The sequence below is a fragment of the Sus scrofa genome, chromosome 18 (genome assembly GCF_000003025.6).
Source record: "Sus scrofa isolate TJ Tabasco breed Duroc chromosome 18, Sscrofa11.1, whole genome shotgun sequence".
In the NCBI taxonomy this organism is placed as follows: Eukaryota; Metazoa; Chordata; class Mammalia; order Artiodactyla; family Suidae; genus Sus; species Sus scrofa.
The window spans coordinates 17,603,757-17,627,171 of NC_010460.4; the positions used below are offsets into that span (position 1 = coordinate 17,603,757).

Genomic DNA, 23,415 nt, shown 5'->3' on the forward strand with positions numbered 1-23,415 from the left:
AGAAGCCCAATATCTCTACTATTCAACACTATATGGGAGATCTCACCCAAGGGTAAAAAAATGCAAATTAAGAATATTATCACTTGAAGACGATATAGCTTACCTACCTAAAAAATTCAAGCAATTTAAATGAAAAACACTTAAAGTTTATATGTAGGGTAACACATGAAAATGAACACTCCCTATACCTAAGAAAACTGGAAAATATAATGAAAAAAATCTCCTATAGCAAAAAAAGCTTAAAATATCTCAGAACAAACTTTAAAATATGCAAGATATACTTAAGAAAACATAAAATTTTACTTGAGAACTGAATAAATGAAAAGATATAATATGTTCCTAGATGGGAAAACTCAATGTTGTAATAAACATGTTAATTCCCCTCAAATTAATTATAAATGGAATGCAATCTTAAAGCCTAGAGGTATATATCCAATTTTTTTTTTCTTGACATGTAACCGGACAAGCTGACCTGAAAAAAAAAATCAGTAATACAAAATATCTAAAATAATATAAATAAGAAGAAAATAAACATACTAAAAAGAAAAAGTAATTATAAGCTTGCTATTAGTGAAGGAAAAGGATATCAAATCACTGAAGAGAATATCCAAATATCTCAAGGACCCAGAGGAATGTAAAGCAGGATGAAGATAACATTTCCCATCAGTAATGACGGGTCAGAGAAGAGGTTTTTAACCTGCAATCCATGGGCTCCTGGGGAGCCACACAACCCTTTCAAGAGGTCCCATGTGGTCAAAACTATTTTTCATAATAAAACTAGGACTTGGCAGCCTTCTGTTTTTTTAAACAGTACTGACATTTGCACTTATGGTACAAAGTCAGTGGTGAATAAAACTGTTGCCATCTTGGCAGTGCCACAAAAGGAGTAGCATGAAAGTGTTCCACTATTCCTTAACATAGCATGAACTGAATTGGAGTCCTCACCATCACACAGCTGCACTTAAAAAACAAAAAGACAGTTCATTTAAAAATGTCTCTGCGGATGCATAAAAATTAATTTTAATAAATCCCTATTGTTTAACTATACATCTTATTACTATTCCATGTGACACAATGGAAAGTACACATAAAGCACTTTTGCTGCAGAGCAAAGCATGATGGCTGTCTCAAGGAAAAAATCCTGTATTAGACATCCGAATTATGAGCTGAAACAGCCATTGAAACATCCCTGTAAGATATCACTCTTTCTTAAAAGAAAAATTGACAATCTATGATGTTCTAGATTTGGGTATTTGTTAGATATTTACCTGTCATTTCAAGGGTAACAAATGACAGTATTTGTCGCTAAGAATAAAATTCAAGCTTTCGAGGAAAAAATCAGAATTTTGGAAAATTGGTATCCACCATTGTGAGCTTATCTACTCCCCAGTACTTTTCTGGTTGGCAGTAATATAAAAAGTATGATTTTTAAAAATATACAATGAAATATTTCAACACTTGAAAGATCTGCATAACTCAGTGCATCATATTTTCTAAATGACCAATGAATGATGCTACAAAAACATGCATAGATGAAAGACTGATTCAAAGCACAAAGCAGGCCAACCAATTTTAATATAACACTGACATGGTTCAGACTAAGCAATGCAACTACCTTTAAGAAACTAATACTTACCAAGTTTTAAGTATCAAAACAATATCCACAACATCTGATATCAGCTCTACTGATTTCCATGTCCACTGCTCTTTTCTAGCATATCGGACTCAATGAAGAACTAAGGATGTATTAGGTCAGATGCTTTCCTATTTTGTCATCTAAAGGAAACCATGTGAGTAAAGACAGAAGCAGCAAAAACCAGTCACCAGGATATATGCAGGACTCCTGGGATGTTTAATATGGCCTTCAGTTTATATGTGCAAACAATGTAAGTTACAAAAAGTTTTACACCAAAGAATATTAAATTATTATCACTGTTTTGGTGTTCATTTCTTCATGTAGCAGTACCATTTTAAAAGTGTATCTACTACATCACGGCAATAACCATTGAGTAGTATTAAAGTCAGATCTTAAACCCAAGGCCCCAAGAACACAGACTATAAATGTAACTAGACATATAATGTTATTTAGAGATCTGAAATTCATTCTCAAGTTCCAGGTCCAAGTTCAATAAAATTAGGAGGAAATAAAGTCTTCGTATTGTATCTGTTCAAGTCAGTAATATATTCGTTTGTTTACTAAAATTCTTCTAAGCAATTGTAGGAGGGAGGCTAATTAGGAAGTTATCTCACAAATTATATTTTAGATGAATGAAGAGTATATTTAATTTTTAATATACTGAAGGCATATATACAGAATGAGGAGAATGATGTACACCTATTTCAAATTTTACCAATAATTTTTTTGGTGGCATTAACAACACTAATATTGCATATTAGATATACTCCGCATTATATGTCAGAAATCTAAATGTGAATTGGAGCTCCAAACACACTTTCTTTGCTCCCACCTCATATAAATAGATAGACAGATTAGAAACCCCCAAAACACCATTCCAAGGTCAAGTTTCTATCCTAGGATTCAACTACCAGTTTTTCCCATGGGATAATAAGATAAAGATATGAGAAGGATCAGTGCCTCTCATGCTTTTTCACAAAAGGGCATGCATAGAAAAAGATAAGATATTTAGTACACGAATGTACTAGGCTGTAGGCTTCTGTGATTCTAGAATGGGAGGGGCAGTCAACATCTCAACACAATGAAGCACCTGTGTGGAACATATGTACAACGTGTTCTGGCAGTATCACTTGGGAAACTTGTCAGGATGGCTAAATGGCTCTTAGAAGATACCAGTAATTTTAAGATCAGGTTCTGGAAGATCTTAAAAATTCAAGATTAATCACTCTAAAATGGCACATCTATTCTACTAAAGATTAATAGGATAAATACAAAAAGCACAGTAACTGGAACATTTGCTTTAAGTGCTTGCTCAATAAATACTAGTTATCATTAGCAGCTATTATTACTCTATTAATTTTCCTCTTAATAGTATACTTTTAAAATGTCATCTTTCAGAGTTCCCTTTGTGGCTCAGTGGTTAATGAACTCAACTAGGATCCATAAAGATGTGGGCTCGATCTCTACCCTTGCCTAGTGGGTTGAGTACCCAGTGTTGCCATGAGCTGTGGTGTAGGTTGTAGATGTGGCTCAGATCTCATGTGGCTGTGGCTGTGGTGTAGGTCAGCAGCTACAGCTCTGATTCAACCCCTCGCCTGGGAACTTTCATACGCTGTGGGTGCAGCCCTAAAATAAAATAAAATATCACCTTTCCACACACTCTCATGAAGGGTCACTATTAGGGCACCTCCCCCGTCTAGTCCCCACCCCAAGACATGGTATTCATCACAGACTTTTATTTATTAATTTACTTATTTGCTTCTAAGGGCGGCACCCGCAACATGTGGAGGTTCCCAGGCTAGGGGCCCAACTGGAGCTATGGCTGCCGGCATACACCACAGCCACAGCAACACCAGATCTAAGCTGCGACTGCAACCTACACCACAGCTTACAGCAAGGCCAGATCCTTAACCCACTGATCGAGGCCAGGGATCAAACCCTCAACCTCATGGTTACTAGTCGGATTCATTTCCGCTGTATCACGAGAGGAACTCCTTATCCTAGACTTTTAATACTTCTGAGGATTCAGAATGCAAACTGAATCCAGCCAAAGCTAAAGCTTGTCTGTGAAGCTCCCACATCCATCCAGGCTACAAGAATCCAAAAAATGCACAGAAATCCAAATCATCCCAACTACCAAAAACCAGGACTCCTTCAGAATCCTTCCAAGACTCAGTACTTCCTTCTGCCTTCATATCACCTTGCTTATTTCCTGATACAACTGTTATCTTGGCTATGAATCAAGACAAATCTTTCCAGTCATCTGTAACCAATTATCTGGATCCCATTCCACTTTGCTTTCAGTCATCTGACCTAATCTCCCACTGAGGAGGTTTTCCCTTTCAAACCTTTCACTTGCTCTCTTGAATCTGGTCTTCCAACTAACAACTCTTCTTCTTTACCAAATTTTTCTTCTACTCACAGGCCTTACCTGAAACCAAGCTTCTTCCTAAGGCCAACTCTCAACTTCCACACTAAGTCCTATCAAAGACTTCACTGCAGCATGGGATCTTTGGCTTTTTTTGTGTGGTGAACCCCTTTTGGCTGTTCAGTGAATCCTGTGACCAACATTCCTCAGATTTAAATGCAAAAAGGAAAATACAGAGGATTACAGAGTAAGCGGATTATATTGAAATACAGCAATAAAATAATAAAATTACGACATAGAAATGTGTGCTTTTTATTACCACATTTGATAACACGATCTAGTGGCAGGTCTAATAATTATCTAATCTCAAAGTCATGATAATATTTGCAACAGTATAATGTGATGGGAAAAATTTGTAACTTCTATCTGTGACAAGTCACAGGTATTACAAATACTGTGAGTTACTACTGCCTATATTCATAATTAAAGGAAAGGCTAAATACATTTGTTAAAGGTTAGAGAACAAAGATATAACTTCTCCTCCATCAAATTCACTTGATGATTAAAGCCACTGATTAATCTCTGTAAACTACTGTGCCATAAACTCAAAAAGTATATATACAATGTCTCTATGAGGCAAGCAATTTGCTTGGCGCTTCTGAAATTTGAGGAAAGGGAAGACAGCTGCCATCCCCTAGGATTTCACAATCTACCTGGGGAAACAAAACTTACATATATCACATTAGTAATAGAACTCAACACCTGTAAAACGACAGACTTAAGTTTGTATCCCATCTCTACCTTCTACTACCTGTAAGGTCTTGGCCCAGTCATTTAATCTACCTCTAAACTTCAGTTTCCTCATCTGTAAAGCGAGTGTAGTAATACTAATACCCATTTCACAAAGTGTTAGACAGATGCTTCATAATCAATATTTATTATAAGGAATACAAACACATACTAAATGCTATGCTTCTGATCAATCACTTACTAGCTATGTGGTCTGGGAAACATAATTTGACTTCTACTCTTATTCCTCAACCAAAAAAAGGAAAAACTGTTATCTTCCAGTATAAGATTCAAATGAGATACCACATGTGAAAGCACCTACAACTCAAAAACAGTAAAAATCTAAGAACCTCTAAATAATGACTGCTGAAATAACATGGCAGTTAAAATTATATTTGTGCATGTACTTTTTTCTATAGGACTTAAAATACTGCATGTAAGAAGGCATGTCATCAAGAGCTTTATGGGAGTTCCCACTATAGCACAGTGTGTTAAGAATCTGACCGCAGTGGCTCAGGTCACTGCAGAGGTGCAGGTTCAATCCCTGGTCTGGCACAGTGGGTTAAAAGATGTGGTGTTGTGGTCAGTGTAGGTTGCAGTTGCATCTTGGATTCAACCCCTAGCCTGGGAACTTCCATATGCCACAGGTGCAACCATGAAAAAAAAAAAAGAAAAAAAGCTTTATGAATAAGGATATAAAAAAGAGACATTCAAAACAAAATTATTTCCTTCGTACATATGATCTTAAATTAAAATTTAAAAGACTACCATTCATCTACAAACTACAAAAGAACTCAAGCTACTTAACTTATTATTAGATGGAGAAGGTAATATCATACTCATTTTATACAAAAGATAACTAAGAAAGGTAAGCAAAATTTACCTAAAGTCAGTTCAGCTATGCTGATTATCCAGAACAGATCTTAAAACCTAAGCCCTGACATGCAGCAAAAATAAGAGCTTATTTTCCTTGTTAATTTGCAAACAAACTTAAATTCAGTCTAAGTCAAATTTAATGAAAAAGCTATATTCATTATAAATGCAAATTATCATGTCCAGATGTCAGTGCATGATATGGAGATTATGTGCTATTGAATTAAGCCTTGCTTCTGTTCCCTTCCATTACTATGAATGATTGAAGGCTGAGGTTGACTATATTTAGAAATTGTGTTAAGAATAAACTTATTTTTAAAAATAAAGCAAGAGCTTTCAAACATGTAATTGTAGGATAGAAACTTAAAGTATTCAAATACAGTTTTTCTTTTAAGAAGAATTCCAACAATTTATCCCAACCAGGTAAACAAATACCTGCGCTGAATCACACCACCAAAAGAAAGCTACACATCACTGAAGTGTTTATTTGAAACGATCAAAAAAAAAAAAAAAACAAACTAAAAAAAACTAACCTAATATAGGCTTTTAGTTTCACATTTTCCTCATATTATTAAAAAAAAAAAAAACTTCTCAAGAGAATGTTGGGAAAACGTTAGAAAGCAAAAACATTGCAGACCATTATTAATCTTTTTTAACAGAAAAGTAAGAAATATGAAGTTACATAATATTAAAATTCTAAATATCAAATGAGTTAATAAGTTCTTTAATTATTTGAAAAGCTCTAATTAACATTTTGCTTGAATACCATAAAACTAGCCCACCAGAGTCACATAAAAAATGTCATCATGCCCTACAATTAGAAGGCTGATAGAAAGGGCTGGAAAGGGGTCCAATTTCTTGTTTTCAAGCAGCTGAATGTCTAACTGATCCATAAGAGACCTCTGTTTTGTTATAAATTTTTAAGGGAAGAAAATATTCAACTTCCCTCAAGAGACTTTTATTCATACTTATTCTAATGAAAAATACTAGAGGATTAAGAATTATAGAAGCAGTAGTAATAGATATTTTCCTTCAAAGAAAACTAATGACTATAGGAAATGTGCCCCAAAAGGTGCAAATAAAAAAGAACTGAAAAAGAGAAAGGAGAGAGAGAACATTTCCTTTTGCATGACTAAGCAATTATAGGTATTGAATAAGTACTTTAAAGCTGTAAAATCTAAATTTACCATATGAAAACATAAGACATTTTCACTGTACATTTGAAATATAAGATTATAAACTGTTTAACCTATCAAGTCTGTAAGAAATGGGTGGTCTGCATAGTGAGGAAAGAACCACTCATTAGCACGAAAGAAGAAACCACCAAGAGTTTAAATTAAAAATTTGCTTTTTTTCATAGGTAAATTCTTTGCTTCTTCTCATAAGTAAGTAAATAACCACAAGTTTTTACTTACAATTACTTATTATAAGAACAGAAACTAGGAGTTCCTGTTGTGGCGCAGCGGATACGAATCTGACAAGGAACCATGAGGCTGTGGGATCGATCCCTGGCCTCACTTTGGTGGGTTGGGGATCTGGAGTTGCCATGAGCTGTGGTGTAGGCCGACAGCTGTAGTCCAATTCGACCCCTAGCCTGGGGACCTCCATATGCCATGGATGCAACCCTAAAAAGCAAAAAAAAAAAGAAACTATATTTATAAAAGAAAGTAACACACCGAACAGCCCAATGATTCTAAAAGTAGTTTTCCCTTTATAAGTAGCCTTTATTAAGACCTCAGATACTCTTTCTGTCTAACGGAACTGATTAAATGAAATAAACAGTCCGACTCTTGACAGACTGGCAAACAATGACTATGGAACTGTTCATTCTAAAAGAGGAATTTTTCTCCCAAATAAAAGCACTGGATTCTGGCTTTTATTATCATTCTTTAAGGGTTCTGATTTACTTTAATCCCAATTTTAACATAATATTTTCAAAAGTTTGAAATGTAGTTGGAAATTCAAAGACATAAGCACTCAACTTCCCAACTTTTAAATAGCACATTTTAAAGGAAAACAAAATAACTCTAAAAATACTACTTATGAGGGAGCATTACAAATACTTTAAGCTAAAATACTTGCTAAATAAACACATGCTTCAGGTAGTATTTTTCAAATATTCTTCGCAACTTATTAGCTTTTGTGTTTGACCAATGTTTTCACACACAAAAAGAAATACAAAAGCGAATAGAAAATAACCATAATATACTGCCTTAAGGAACTCATTAGCATTTGGTATTACAATGATACAACTTTAGAACAACTGATACCCTCCATTAAATAATCAAGGAAACCATTTTATCTCGCAAAATCTAAGAAACTTTGAAATCAGAAAGTATTTTTAAAAAGTTCCATTTGCAATAACTGTCATTTAGTTACAGATTTATAAAGTAGGGATCAGCTAAGCTGTAAACATTTTGGGCTTTGCGGTTTCTTGCAGTTACTCAACTTTCTCATTATAGTCCAAGAGCAGACACAGACATTATGTGAAAAACCAGTATGGCACTGTTCCCATAAATTTTTATTTGAAAAAACAGGGAACCTGAAGGATTTGGCCCACAGGCTGTCATTTGGTGACTGAGAGCATAAAGAATTTATTTCTGGAGTTCCCATCGTGGCGCAGTGGTTAACGAATCCAACTAGGAACCATGAGGTTGTGGGTTCGATCTCTGCCCTTGCTCAGTGGGTTAAGGATCCGGCGTTGCCGTGAGCTGTGGTGTAGGTCACAGACGCGGCTCGGATCCCGCGCTGCTGTGGTTCTGGTGTAGGCTGGCGTCAACAGCTCCAATTAGACCCCTAGCCTGGGAACCGCCATATGCCGCGGGAGCGGCCCAACAAATGGCAAAAGACAAAAAAAAAAAAAAAAAGAAAAGAAAAGAATTTACTTCTATTCCAATATGCTAAAAACCTTACCTATTTTAATGAATCGACAAGGAAACATCTGTTCATCAATTTTATGCTTCAAGGTAAATGTTTCTTTGTTATAATCATTCTTTAAGCCACTGTGAAAAAAGACAAGGTTATCAAATCTGATTCTATAGCTTAGTAAATACACTAAAATAGAAATTAATATCATAATCAGATTTTAAGGTTCATCTAATGCTCAAAATATATGACAAAGAAGATGTAAAGTAGTAGCCAAACATGAGAATATAGGACAAAACCTGTACATTCATATCAATTGCATTATAACTGTATTCTCTTAATTACAAGTGGGCTAATGAAAAATGTTCAGTGTTAATTAAAGAATGCAATTATAGTACACAAACATGTGACAAGACTTAGTGTCCTTAACATATAACTGATTATAAAATATTCAAGCAGTAAGAAAATTAAAAAACAATTCACACTCATACCTTACAACTGAAACATAGCCAAATATTATAATTTGTCAAAGAATTATTTAACTCTGACTGAAATGCCGATGTTCCTCTTACAGCCCAACAAAATTTTAAAAACCTTACTCTGCTGATTTAATAGCATACACTTTACCCTCTATAAAAATAAACCAATATCACCTCTCTACTTAAACAAATAGGAATAACTCAAGTATTTATAGGAAAGCCACTTATCTCCAGGCTGCGTTATATTCTAAAATACTTTCATAATTTAAATCAAATGCAGTCTAGATGAAATGCTTAAAGTATTGTGCTAATGGGACACACTCTATCACAAATATGTTCTAAAACTGCATGGCTATTTGTCCACTCCATTGTCTACCCCATTTTTCATCATGTAGAGGGCAAATTAACATTTTAATTCCTGGTGGTCTATGTTGTCAAAACACAAATTTACTGAGCTCCTTCCAACCAGTCAACACTGTACTACGTGTGCAATCACATATTTTCACTGTGTTTAGTCTCCAATTTATACTAAACTCCCAGAATATCACTTCTGGATTAGGACAATCAATCATAACGTTTTGGATAGATTCTATACTTTTATAGCGAAGATTAAAGCAAAGATTTTGATTATTGCTGAAAAGTATTTCTGAAGTCATTAATAGTTCAAAAATATGCTTGAAAATAAATAAGTAGAAAAATAACCCCCAATTTTATTCTTTCTTCTTTGTTAACAATATTAACTAGTATCTGGTAGAAAAGAAAAAACAAAAGCCAACTCAAGTCATGACATTAAAATAACGCACTAGAAATAAAACAGTACAAATACTCTTTTCTCCTTTGCAAGAAAAATCTAACTATGCAGATTTAGCTACAAAGAGAATAAACTAGGAACTCCAGCTTGTTCAGAAGACAACTTTTTCCTCCCCATAACCATAACCCACCTGGACAATAGCTCTGTCATGTTTTCTTCATTCATTCCACCAAAGACTTTAAATTTCTTCAAATTGCAGACATGAGTTTTCTCATATTTTCCAAATGTGATATTCTGTACTATAGCAGGCCTTTCAAGCTTCAGAATCAAGTACTACAAAAAGGAACAACCAAATTATATCCTCCTCCATTTAAAACAAATGATTCGACAACTTTAAAAGTTAAAAAAAGGACTAGTAAGATAACTTCTGATCAGGGAGTGGCATTCAGTAAAAGCCGTAACAGACTATGAATAACCAAATAAGACAAAATTAGAATGCAAAAGTAACAATTACATATTCTCATCAATTACACTTCAATAACAAATTCAATGTTTAAAATCAGTGATAAAATTCTAAATTTAGAAAAAAATGAAGATTTACTAATCACCCCTGCCAGTTTTTTAAAAAAATACAGACCTACTATAGATATGCTGAGATATGTTACTCAAGTTTTCCTATTACACACAGCATAAAATGGGATCAGTTAATTAGAGAATGCATTTTATATTATGCAGTCTGTTTTCAATTATAAAAATTAAGAAGGAAACTACCACTGATCAAATACATGGGGAAAAAGAATATTTAGAAAATAACTCAGGAAGTTAGTTCTCCTGTAGTTCAGTGCAGTGGGTTGAGGATCTGGAGTTGTCACTGCAGTGGCCTGGGCCACTGCTGTGGCAGGGATTCAATCCCTGGCCCAGATTCCATGGGCATGACCAGAAAAAAATAAAATAAAAGAAAGAAAACAACTCAAATGCTATGTTGGAGCAGCTTCATGCTTCAATAATAATGAGTAATACTTCTGATAAAGGGGAATAGAGTGAAGTTGGTGTTCCTACTTTGTACCATAGACACAAGTTAACTCAAAATGAGTCAAAATTACTCCTTTACCATCAAATATAAGATGTAAAGGGGCAAGCTAAAATTATAAAACTCTTTTAGATGTAAACAGGGATATATCTCTGTGACCCTGGAGTTGGCAATGGATTCTCAGATATGATTCAATACACATTAAGAATTTTTTAGGTTTATATAATGTTTACACTCTTAAGAATACAGCTTATATTAGGGAAGAGACCATACAGCAAGGCAAAGGAGTATTCACATTTCTTTCTCTTTCTTATTAACTCCCTCTTCCTCTCATCCTTTTCTCCTTTCTCTCTTTGGTCATTCTTTAAAGTCTCGGTCCAGAAGTCAATTTTCCCTGACAACTGGCTAGTTAGGCACAGCATTGTAATTAGTAAAAATAGGTCTTTATGCAATGTCTTGTACACTATCCATCACTCCATATATGACACTTCTAAATACAACAGAAAGCATTTGCTTGTCTATGTAAAATTTTATTAATAACCAAATAAGATTTTTGTTACTTACAATTAAATTAGTAAAATGTAAACTCTCTAATCTGAAAGTAAAACAATGACCTGACAAATACATTTTAGGTAAAAATTTTAATGTTTAACCACATTATTGATACATTTTATAACTTCCATTTTTCAAAATCTTGGGTACCAATGCTGAGTAGTGTAATTAAGCAATGTTATCCCATAATTAAATGTTTCCATCACTTTTAATTTGGATATATAACTGCTATAGATTAAGTAATAGAAACTGTAAGAAAAATTTGGTTTTTTTCTTTTTCTTTTTCTTTTGTCTTTTTTGCTATTTCTTGGGCTGCTCCCATGGAATATGGAGGTTCCCAGGCTAGGGGTCGAATAGGAGCTGTAGCCACCGGCCTACGCCAGAGCCACAGCAACGTGGGATCCGAGTCGCGTCTGCAACCTACACCACAGCTCATGGCAACGCCGGATCGTTTAACCCACTAAGCAAGCGCAGGGACTGAACCCGCAACCTCATGGTTCCTAGCCGGATTCGTTAACCACTGCGCCATGATGGGAACTCCGAAAAATTTGTTAAGAATGAACTATTTTCAGAACAACTATTTTAGAACCTCCATTATCAACCTTTAACTTTCATATATATGGATATTAACAGATAGTTTTAAAATAACACTTAATGATCACAATCTCTTTACCAAAGCAGGTGGTAGGCTCACTGAGGACCAAAGAACTATCACATGGTTTTTTTTTAATTTTTATTTTTTTATTACTCAATGAATTTATTACATTTACAGTTTTACAATGATCACCACAATCCAATTTTACAGGAGTTCCATCCCACACTCCCAGTGTATCTCTCCACCCCCCAACCTGTCTCCAAAGTCTGTGCGTCAGTATTCATTCTGCAAAGAAGTTCACTGTGTGCTTTTTTCAGATTCCACATGTCAGTGATAGCATTTGATGTTAGTGTCTCATTGCCTGACTGGCTTCACTTAGCATAATTTATAGGTCCATCCATGTTGTTGCAAATGCCGTTATTTTGTTCCTTTTAATGGCTGAGTAATATTCCATTGTGTATATGTACCACATCTTCTTGATCCACTCCTCTGTGGATGGACATTTAGGCCATTTCCATGTCTTGCCTATTGCAAATAGTGCTAAAATGAACACTGGAGTACATGTGTCTTTTCGAGACATGGTTTTCTCTGGATACATGCCCAGGAGTGGGATTGCTAGGTCAAATCATAGTTCTGTTTTTAGTTTTCTAAGGAATCTCCATACTGTTTTCCACAGTGGTTGAACCAATTTACAATCCCACCAACAGTATCACATAGTTCTTAACTTAGCCACAGAATTTAGTAAATAATGAAAAAAAACGTAACGTTCAAATTGTTGGCAATTTCAGTCTAGAGAGATCTCTTTCAATGTGAAACACAATTTTAAAATTATTTTTAATCATGTGAATATTGAAAATTTATAAGAAATAGATAATATAAAGGAGAAAACTTTAGGTCTATCAATAGAAATATTTCCAAGAAACTGAGACTTACAAGATGAGACAGAGTGCATTAGTTTACTCAGGCTATCATAACATATTACCAAAAACTTGGTGGTTTAAAACAACAGAAATTTATTCTCTCACAGTTCCGGAGACCAGAAAGAAGTCTGAAGTCAAGACGTTAGCAAGACCATATTCCCTCTGAAGTCTCTAAGAGAGAATCGTCCTTTGCCTCTACCAGTATCTAGCGGCTCCTGGTGTTCCTTGCTTGTGGCAGCATAACCCCAACATCTGCCTCCATCTTCACATGACTTTCTTCCTCACCCACCTTCTCCTTCTTCACATGTCCTTTTGGGTTTTCTCCTCTACTGTGTCTAATAACAACACTTGTCATTGGATTTAGGATGATCTCACTGTGAGATCCTTATCTTAATCACATTTGCTAAGACCTTTATTTCAAGTAGTTACATTCTGAGGTTGCCCACACTTTTTTTCTGGGGGCAGGGGGACAGCAGGAAGAGGACACTATAAACTTACTACACAGAGCCAGCCAGGCAAAAAGGCTTATGAAAAATGAGGTCTAGAAACTGTCAAAAGGCCAGCATGTCTGAAGCCTAGCAAGAAAGGTAGAGAGAGGTATAAGTTGAGATTGAAGAGGTAAGCAATTACCATATCAAGCATTACAAATGCAGTGGAATATATTGAGCACAACAGAAAACCAAGATCTAATTAACATTATACACTTGTGCATGCGCACGCGCGCGTACACACACACACACACACACACACACACACACACACACAGTCTGCCTTGTAGAGAAAGGAAGAGCTAGCAGATGAGTTAGGATACAGTTAACATAATTCCAACAAGAGAGGAAATGAAAGAGACTTGGACTAAGATGGTGTGGAGATGGGAGAGGATTAGGCAGTTTTGACATACATTTTGGAGAAAAAAATGAATGGGATTAAGTGATAGCTGGATATAGGGAGGGGAGAAGGAGGTATCGAGGATGACAATTTTGTTTCTGACATGCACAAGAGGGTAGCTGAAGTATCATTTACCCTGATGGAAAGGACGGACAAAGAAACTGGTAGCATGGAAATGACACTAGAAAGTTCAAACTGTTTATCTAAGTACATCTCAGGTTGTATAATAAATCACCCCAGTGTCTTAAAACAACAGTGAATTATGATTTCTTATGACACTGTGGGTTCAATGAAGAGTTCTTCCACTGATACCTCCTGGACTCATTCATATAGTTGTATCAGCTAGTGCGCTTGCTGTGGGGTTGGACTTAACTGGTGTGGGGGGTGGAGAACCTGAACTTAGCTAGAACGGTTGGGCCTCTTCATGTAGACTTTTATCCTCAAGGAGGCTAGGTGGGCTTTCTTCAGAGCAAGTGGTGTCAGAGTTCCAAGACAGAAAAGAAGCTACAAGGCCTCTTGAGGCTCTGCTTAGAAGTGGCAATAACACTTCCATACAATGTCCTGTTGCTTAAAGCAAGTGACAAGGTCAGCCAAGATTTACAAGGTAGGGGAGTAGACTGCACTCTTTTTTTTTTTTTCTTTGTCTTTTTGCCTTTTCTGGGGCTGCTCCCGTGGCATATGGAGGTTCCTAGGCTAGGGATCTAATCGGAGTTGCAGCCACTGGGCTACACCACAGCAACGCAGTATCCTAGCCGCATCTGCGACTTGCACTACAGCTCATGGCAACACCGGATCCTTAATCCACTGAGCAAGGCCTGCAACCTCATGGTTCCTAGTTGGATTTGTTAACCACTGAGCCATGACGGAAACTCCTAGACTGCACTCTTATTGGAAGGAGCTATAATGTGTGACCATATTAAAAAATTTGCATTTCATTCCAAGAGAAGTAGAGAAACATAAAAGTGTTTTAAGATGTGGATCAACAATAAAATTCAACACCCATTCAGGACTACAAACTCTCAGAAAACTACAAATAGAAGAAAATTTTCTCAAACTGATATGGGACATCTATGAAATATCCATAGCCAGGATCATACTAAAGGAAGATTCTTCTTAGAATTGGGACAAGAAAAACTGGGATCGGGGGAGTCACAGAAGGGGGAAGATATTCACAAATCATGTATCTGATAAAGGACTTATATACAAAACACAGAATCTCAAAATTCAATAAAAAGAAAACAAACAACCGAATGCTAAAAAGGACAAACCATTTTTTGGGGGGGAAGAACTGCCACAGCATGCAGAAGTTCCTGGGCCAGGGATCAAACACACACCACAGCAGTGATCTGAGCCACAGCAGTGACAAAGCCAGATCCTAAACCCACTGAGCCACCAGGGAATTCCAAGGACAAATTTTGAAGAGATGCTTCACCAGAGAACATTTAAGGAGGCAAACAAGCATATGAAAAGATGGTCAACATCAATAATCACTTTTAAAGTGAAAATTAAAATCACAAAGACTTGGATATTAATTTTCAGTGCATCTTTATTTGTAACTATGAAAAGTTTGCTAACAATCCAGTGGCCATAAACAGATACACAAACTGTCTGTGATATGTCCATATGACAGAATTCAGTTAAGCAACAAAAATGAATCAATTATTGGTGCAAACTGCAACATGGATGAATCTCAAAACAAACATTTTGAGTAAAATAAGTCAGACAAAAATGCATACTGTATTTCTCCATTTATATACAATCTAGAAAATGTAAATGCATTTGCAGTGAAAGAACAGTGGTTGTCTAGAGGTTAGTAGAAGGAATTAAAAGAAGACATGGAAAACTTTGGGAGTAACAGATATGCTTAGTATTTTAGGAGTAGGGGTATTTTGGAGAGTGTCCACATATGTCAAAATGTGTCAAATTACACATAAAAATATGAAGATTATCATATGTGAATTATACCTTAACAGCTGTTTAAAAATAATAAAAGTTAGCATTAAAGACATGAATAAGCAAGTCACAGACTGGGAGAAAAATTCACAATATACTACTTAAAAAAACCTTATATCCAGAGCATATATAAACAACTTCTACAACTCAGTAATAAAAAAGCAAACCCCACTTTTTAAAATGAGTACACGAATTCACAAAAAAGATAAATGAACAGCCAATAAGCAAGTAGAAAGTACTTAATATCAAAAGTCATCAGGAAATTATAAATTAAACCACTTTATACCAACGATAAGCACTAAAATTAAAATGTGTGTCAATGTCAAATGTTGGTGAGGCTGGGAAGCAATCAGCAGTCTGATAATTTCATATAAAGTAATATACAGTTGACCCTTGAACAACATGGGTTTGAAACTCCACAGGTCTACTTATACGTGATTTTTTTTCAATAAGTATCTTGGAAATTTTTTTTGCAGATTTCCAACAACTTGAAAAAAGCCTAGAAATTGAAGAGAAAAAAAAAAACCCTGAAAAACAGACAATTTTTAAAAAAGCCTAGATTTAAAAAAAATTGTTCAATGTATATCATGGGAGTTCCTGTTGCAGCTCAGTGGAAATGAGCCCAACTAGTATTCATGAGGATGCAGGTTTAATTCCTGGCCTCGGTCCATGGGTTAAGGATCTGGCATTGCCATGAGCTGCAGTGTAGGCTGCAGACACTTGTAGGTCACAGACGCGGCTCGGATCCCATGTTGTTGTGGCTGTGGTGTAGGCTGGCAGTTGGAGCTCAGATCTGACCCCTAGCCAGGTAATTTCCATACACCGCAGGTGCAGACCTAAAAAGAAAAAATAATGTATATCTTGAATGCACAAAATATATATAGAGACTAGTCTATTTTATCACTTAACACCATAAAAGAGACACAAAGCTACTATAAAAAGTTAAAATTTATCAAAACTTAGACATACGGAGTTCCCGTCGTGGCGCAGTGGTTAACGAATCCGACTAGGAACCATGAGGTTGCGGGTTCGGTCCCTGCCCTTGTTCAGTGGGTTAACGATCCGGCGTTGCCATGAGCTGTGGTGTAGGTTGCAGACGCGGCTCGGATCCTGCGTTGCTGTGGCTCTGGCGTAGGCCGGTGGCTACAGCTCCGATTCAACCCCTAGCCTGGGAACTTCCATATGCTGCGGGAGCAGCCCAAGAAATAGCAACAACAACAACAACAACAAAAAGACAAAGGCCAAAAAAAAAAAAAAAAAAAAAAAAAAAAAAACTTAGACATACACACCCTTATAGACTATACACAGCACCATTCATGGTTCAGAGAAATGTAAACAAACATAAGGCTGCAGTATTAAATCGTACCTGTATAAAATTAACTATAGTATACAATGGACCACTGTAATAATTTCATAGCCACCTCCTGCTGCTCTTGTGGTGAACTCACGTTGAGAGCATCCCCTAAAATGCCACGTGATGTTAATCATCTCCATGTGAGCTTCTCTCTCCAGTAAATTGTGTATTACCATGGAAAGTGATCTCTCTGCTGTAAACCATGAATTAAACCATGAGACCCATTTTTATAAAGTGCCACTAGTAATGCTGGAAGTGCTCCCAAGAAGTGGAGAAAAGTCATGACATTACAAGAAAAAGATGAATTGCTTAATATTACCATAGATTGGGGTCTGCAGCTGCAGCTGCCTGCCATTTCAAGAAAAAATGAATCTCATGTAAGGATGACTGTAATAAAAGAAATCCATGAAGCCATCACTTCAGCTATACCAGCAGGCACAAAAACTTGGTAGTTTTTGTGAAACACTTTCTAATCTTGTACTAAAAAAATGCAGCTTTTATGTGAGTGCACGGTTGCTATAAGAAAGGCATACCTATAAACTGTAATGATTCGAGAAAAAGCAAAGTCATTACATGACAACCTAAAGTAAAAGGGAGGTGAAGGCTCTAAAGCTGGAAATTTTAATGCCAGCAAAGGATGGTTTGATAATTTTAAAAAGAAGTTTGGCTTAAAAAATGTCAAGATAACAGGAGAAGCAGCAATTCAGCCGACCGAGAGGCAGCACATAATTTCTCAGACGCCATTAAGAAAACCACTGAAGAGAAAGGATATCTCTCTGAGCAGGTCTTTAATGCAGACAAACGTGCCATATTCTGGGGGGAAAAATGCCATAGACGACATTTACTACTAAGGAATGAGCACCAGGATTTAAGGCAGGAAGGGATAGGCTAACTCTGTTTTCTTTCTTCTTTTTTTTTAAATCTGAAATTTGTTTGTTTTTGCCACCCTGCAGCATATGGAGTCCCCAGGCCAGGGATCAGATCTGAGCCAGGCCAGGCACTAAACCTGCATCCTCCACTGTGGAGACACCACCAATCCCTTTGCACCACAACAGGAACTCCACTCTACCGTTTTCTATAAATTCAATCAGGTTTATGATTGGGACTACCCTTATCTATATGTATGACTACCAACCCCAAGTCTTGAAGACTTAAGACACAAGCTGCCAGTCTTTTGGTTGTACAACAAGAAAGCGTGGAGGAGAACTCATTTTCTGGATTGGTTGCATTGATGTTTTGTCCTTGAAGAGAGGGAAGTATTTTGCCAGTAAGGGAATGCCTTTTAAAGTTCCTTTGAGGAGTTCCTGTTGTGGTTCAGTGGTAATGAACCTGGATACATGAGGACTTGGGTTCCATCCTCGGCCTTGCTCAGTGGGTTAAGGATCCTGTGTTGCTGTGCCTGTGGTGTATGTAGGCGAGCAGCTACAGCTCCAATTAGACCCCTAGCCTGGGGACTTCCATATGCCACATGTGCAGCCCTAAAAAGCAAAAAAAAAAAAAGTTCCTTTGATATTGGACAACACCCTTGGCAACCCAGAACCCCATGAGTACAACACTGCAGGCATCAAAGTGATCTACTTGCCCCCAAACACAATGTCTCTAACCAGCCTCTAGATCAGGGGGGTCATAAGGATCTTCAAGGCTCATTATACACAGTACTATGGGAAGGACTTTCAATGCTATGGAAGAGAACCCTGGCAGAACATCATGGAAGTCTGGAAGGATGACACTATTGAGGATGTATGGTTATTATAGAAAAACTGTGAAAGCCATTAAGCCTGAAACAATAAATTCCTGCTGGAGAAAACCATCCAGATTTTATACATGATTTCACAGGATTTATGACAGAGCCAATCAAGGAAACCATGAAAGAGATCAATGATGTGGCAAATAAGGTGCAGGGAGGGGGCAAGTGAAAGGTTTTAAACTATGGATCTTGGAGAAATTCAAGAGCTGACAGACATCACACAAGAGGATTTAACAGAAGATGACTTGATGGACGTAAGTGCCTCCAAACCTGTGTCAGACGATGAGGAAGAAGATGCAAAAGCAGCAGTGCCAGAAAACAAACTGACATTAGACAATCTGGAAGAACGAAAGGTTCTGATTATTCAAGACTGCTTTTAATTTTTTTTTTTTTTTTTTAACAGCATGGGCCTGTCTATGGTACGAGCATGGAAACTACAGCAAACAGTAGAAGAATGGTGCTGTACAGAAACATTTTTAGAGAAATGAAAAAGGAAAAAAGTCAGGAATTATGATGTATATTTACTTAAGCTTACACCAAGTGTGTCTGCCTCTCCTGTCTCCCCTTCCACCTCCTCCACTCCTGAAACAGCAAGACCAACCCCTCCTCCTCCGCCTCAGCCTCCTCAACACAAGATGACAAGGATAAAGACCTTCACAAGGACCCACTTCCCCTTAACGATGAGTAAATAATCATCACGCTGTACAATTAATAAACTTCCCTGTTGTCTAAGAGTGTCTTTGTGTGAAAATTTAGTTATGTGTACAGCAAATGTAGTGTATCAGACATTTTTGTGTCACATCGACATCGCCTAAATATTGATCATGTAAAACATAGTGTATAAGACTTGTACTGAAGTGGATACACTTACACGGGCACAAGGTGAGTGATATTTTATATAAAATTAGTAATGTGTTAGTTTTCTTACTGCTTTGAAACAATGCTTTTTTACAGTATGCCCTTCTCTCCTGTAACTGGAAACACTGCCTATCAGCCTATCATCACAGGTAAGTGATTTTTAAGAAAACGTTAACAATGTTTCCAACACTGTATTATAAATATGACTATAAAACTGCAAGCCATAAAAATTTTATAATGACTCATTCATTAGTGTATAGGGTAGGATACGGTGAAGTATAACTATATCAGTTATACTGGGCTACCATAAAGTAATCATATTGCTGTTTCTTCATGATCACTGAACAAATAGTTATACCTGTAAATAAATATGAACTTCTTTTTCATATTTTACCTTTCCATTTTTGATGTCTAGTGTTAGTAATACACATAACATCTACAGTGTTTTGTATCATGTAAGACAATACTGATGTAGGTTCTGACAGACAATTCACCTTGTATTCAGACAACATATGTGAATTACCTTAGTGTGAGAATTTTCTTCAAAATGGATACCGTAAACTTAAGGTTCATGCATTTCACTGTCTATAAATTACATTAATAAAAATACATTATTCCTCACATACAATGTTCTTTTCACAAACCTGGGCAAAATATCATAAAGACAATTCATAAATTAACTGGTTATTACGGTTCCACAGACAGAAATTACATTGAAATGCATATATTTTCTATTTCCTTCCTTACTTGCAAGTAACTGTTATTCCTATAATATCTTGTAATGGTTCATCAGAGAAAGAATAACATGAGTGTATTATTGCAAAAGCTGTAACACACACACACAAACATCCCAAATGTATTAAATAATCACTAAAATTTCTTTGACCTGCTCAAATACAAAAGCAGAATACTTGCTGTTAGTTAAATTAACTGCCCTCTCTAGCCCCCAAAAGCAAAGAATATTATCTAAAACAATACTTATATTTAATCTACCTCAGAAGGAACTATCAAGACATCTATACCTTCCTATACATTTCAAACAACCCTATTATTCGGTTACCTTGTAAGACATGTTTTCCACGGCAATATCAGTAACTTCTATGAGACATATTTGATGTGGAAGAAGGGTGAAATTACCATCTTAAAGTATTTATGGGGTTTTCATTCATGCTACATTTACTCCCTACCAGTACATACATAGCCAGAATTAACAGTAATGTTTTCTGATTAGGTCTCAAAATATTTGCTCCCTATCACCATGAAAACAAAATGGTTTTAATTTTTTTCTGTTTATATAAATTATAAATACAAATTGAAAATGGGACTCAAAAGAAGAGATAAAAGTATAAGAATAAAATTAATAAGAAAATATAAATCTGATACAACTATCACCAACATTTTGATGATGATTCAGTTTAACTCTATGCACACACTCACACAGATACATACTTTACATAAACCGAATATAACATATGTTTTTTAAAGAGGAGTAACCTTTTTTTCTTTTTTGGTCTCTTTTTGTCTTTTCTAGGGCCGCACTGTCAGCATATGGAGGTTCCCAGGTTAGGGGTCCAATCAGAGCCGTAGCCACTGGCCAACGACACAGACACAGCCACACGGGATCCGAGCCGCATCTGTGACCGACACCACAGCTCCCTGTAGATGGGTACTCTTTTTTTTTTTTTTTTCCCTCCTGAGCCAAAATCTGATCCTCAGTAACAAGGTGAAATAATAAACGTTTGTTTTCAACTGCTAAGTTCATGGTAATTTGCTATCAGCAACAGATTACTAATACAGTATTCAAGGTCAAAAGAAATACCAACAGTTCTATTTATTAAGTAGTTAGGTCCAAACAACTTAATAAGTATATATACGCCTGATAATTTTTCAATTCCTGAAAAAATACTCAGTATATATTACAAGAAAAACATGTGTATCTCTCCCTACCCCACTCATACCCAACAAGAGCTTTAGAGAGAAGTATTTAGGGTTCATTTACTCTGGGGTGCCATTCTCAAAACATGCCATAAAGCTAGCCATGCATGCACACAGATATACTCCTTCCTCATTGCAGGGGGAAAAAAAGAAGTAGTTAAGAGGCTTTCAGTTTGATTTCCACCCTCCTCTAAACAAATCCACCATTACCTTCCTTATCTGCTTAAGCTGCATACACTAAACAGAATTAAAACTTCTTTTTTTTTTTTTTTTTGTCTTTTTACTATTTCTTTGGGCCGCTCCCACAGCATATGGAGGTTCCCAGACTAGGGGTTGAATCAGAGCTGTAGCCACCGGCCTACGCCAGAGCCACAGCAACGCGGGATCCGAGCCGCGTCTGCAACCTACACCATAGCTCACAGCAACGCCGGATCGTTAACCCACTGAACAAGGGCAGGGACCGAACCTGCAAACTCATGGTTCCTAGTTGGATTCATTAACCACTGCGCCACGACAGGAACTCCAGAATTAAAACTTACTGACAGAGTCAAGCACTGTGAGCATCAAACAGTATATCCTAATGACAGTGATATGCCTTAGATCTGTACAATCTAATACATACACACTGGCCACCTGGGGCTATTTAATCTAAATTAGTTAAAATTAAATAAAATTAAAAATTGCACTCCTTAGTTGCACTAGCCTCATTTCAAGTACTCAAGAGCCACCTGTGGCTAGCAGCTGCCAGACTATACAGAACAGATTATAGGATATTTTCATCACTGTACAAAGTATAATGGGAACACTACCTTAGAGATTAATAAAATATTGAGTATTATATATCCTTGCACTAAAGACTCCCTAAAGGTTATACTTTTGCTTTTCTATTTTTACTTAGATTTTTCTGTGTTCCTCCTTGTCAACTTGGCTGTTAATGTCTATCTTTCACAGCTATGTTCCCCATGTACAAAGCTGCTTCCAGTCTGAAATCTGAAGAAACAATTAACCAAAAAGAATAACATTATATCCAAAGCAGATTATTTTTAAAAAGGCCCTCAGGACCTAAAATTTCATCATAATCTTGCAGAGTCCTCCTTTCCTTTCTTTCTCATTCTCAGACCTGTTCAAGATATGGTAAATGAATTGTTAGTTACAGTACTGTTGCTCATTACCCATGGGTTCTGTACTTGCAAATGTACTTACTAAAATTTATTTGTAACGTCAAATCAATACTTTTAGTCATTCCTGTACATGTACAGAGCCACAAAATATTTAAGTCATTTGATGTACACTCTCTCAGCTGAGGTTAAACAAGGGACCCCCATACCTTCTTGTTTTAGCTCTCATACTATAAATAAGTATCCTTTTCACAGTCTATTTAGTGCCACATTCTAAAATATTTTGTGCCTTCTGCTGGTGTTTCACTGTCTAAAATCGTCCCTAAGTATAGTGCTAAAGCACTGTCTAGTGTTTCTTTTATTTTATTTTTTTTATTTTTGCTTTTTAGGGCCACACCTGGGGCATCTAGAAGTTCCCAGGCTAAGAGTCGAATCAGAGAGCTGCAGCTGTCAGCCTTTACTATAGGCCACAGAAATGCCACATACGAGCCACGTCTGTGACCTACACCACAGTTCCTGACAATCCCGGATCCTTAACCCACTGAGTGAGGCCAGAGATCGAAACCACATTCTCATGGATACTAGTTGGGTTCAAAACCTGCTGAGCCACAACAGGAACTCCTGTCTAGTGTTTCTAAATGCCAAGAAGGGTGTCAGAGTTCCCTGGTGGCTCAGGGGACATACCCTAGCCTAGGAACTTTCAA

At 36.5% G+C, this 23,415-nt stretch overlaps 1 protein-coding gene across 9 annotated transcripts in view; it reads right to left on the minus strand.

Moving 5' to 3' along the window:
* Positions 1–23,415, minus strand: part of MKLN1 (muskelin 1) — a 338,714-nt gene that overhangs the window by 109,951 nt on the left and 205,348 nt on the right. For 7 of the 9 annotated variants that reach the window (XM_021078931.1, XM_021078932.1, XM_021078930.1 and 4 more), the window contains 2 exons: positions 9,952–10,094; positions 8,580–8,668 (listed from right to left, as the gene is read on the minus strand). In XM_021078931.1, coding sequence (XP_020934590.1) covers positions 8,580–8,668; positions 9,952–10,094 — 232 coding nt within the window. Of the gene's footprint in view, positions 1–4,067; positions 8,669–9,951; positions 10,095–23,415 lie in introns of those variants that run through there. The other 2 variants (XM_021078935.1, XM_021078936.1) reach the window with 2 other exon arrangements.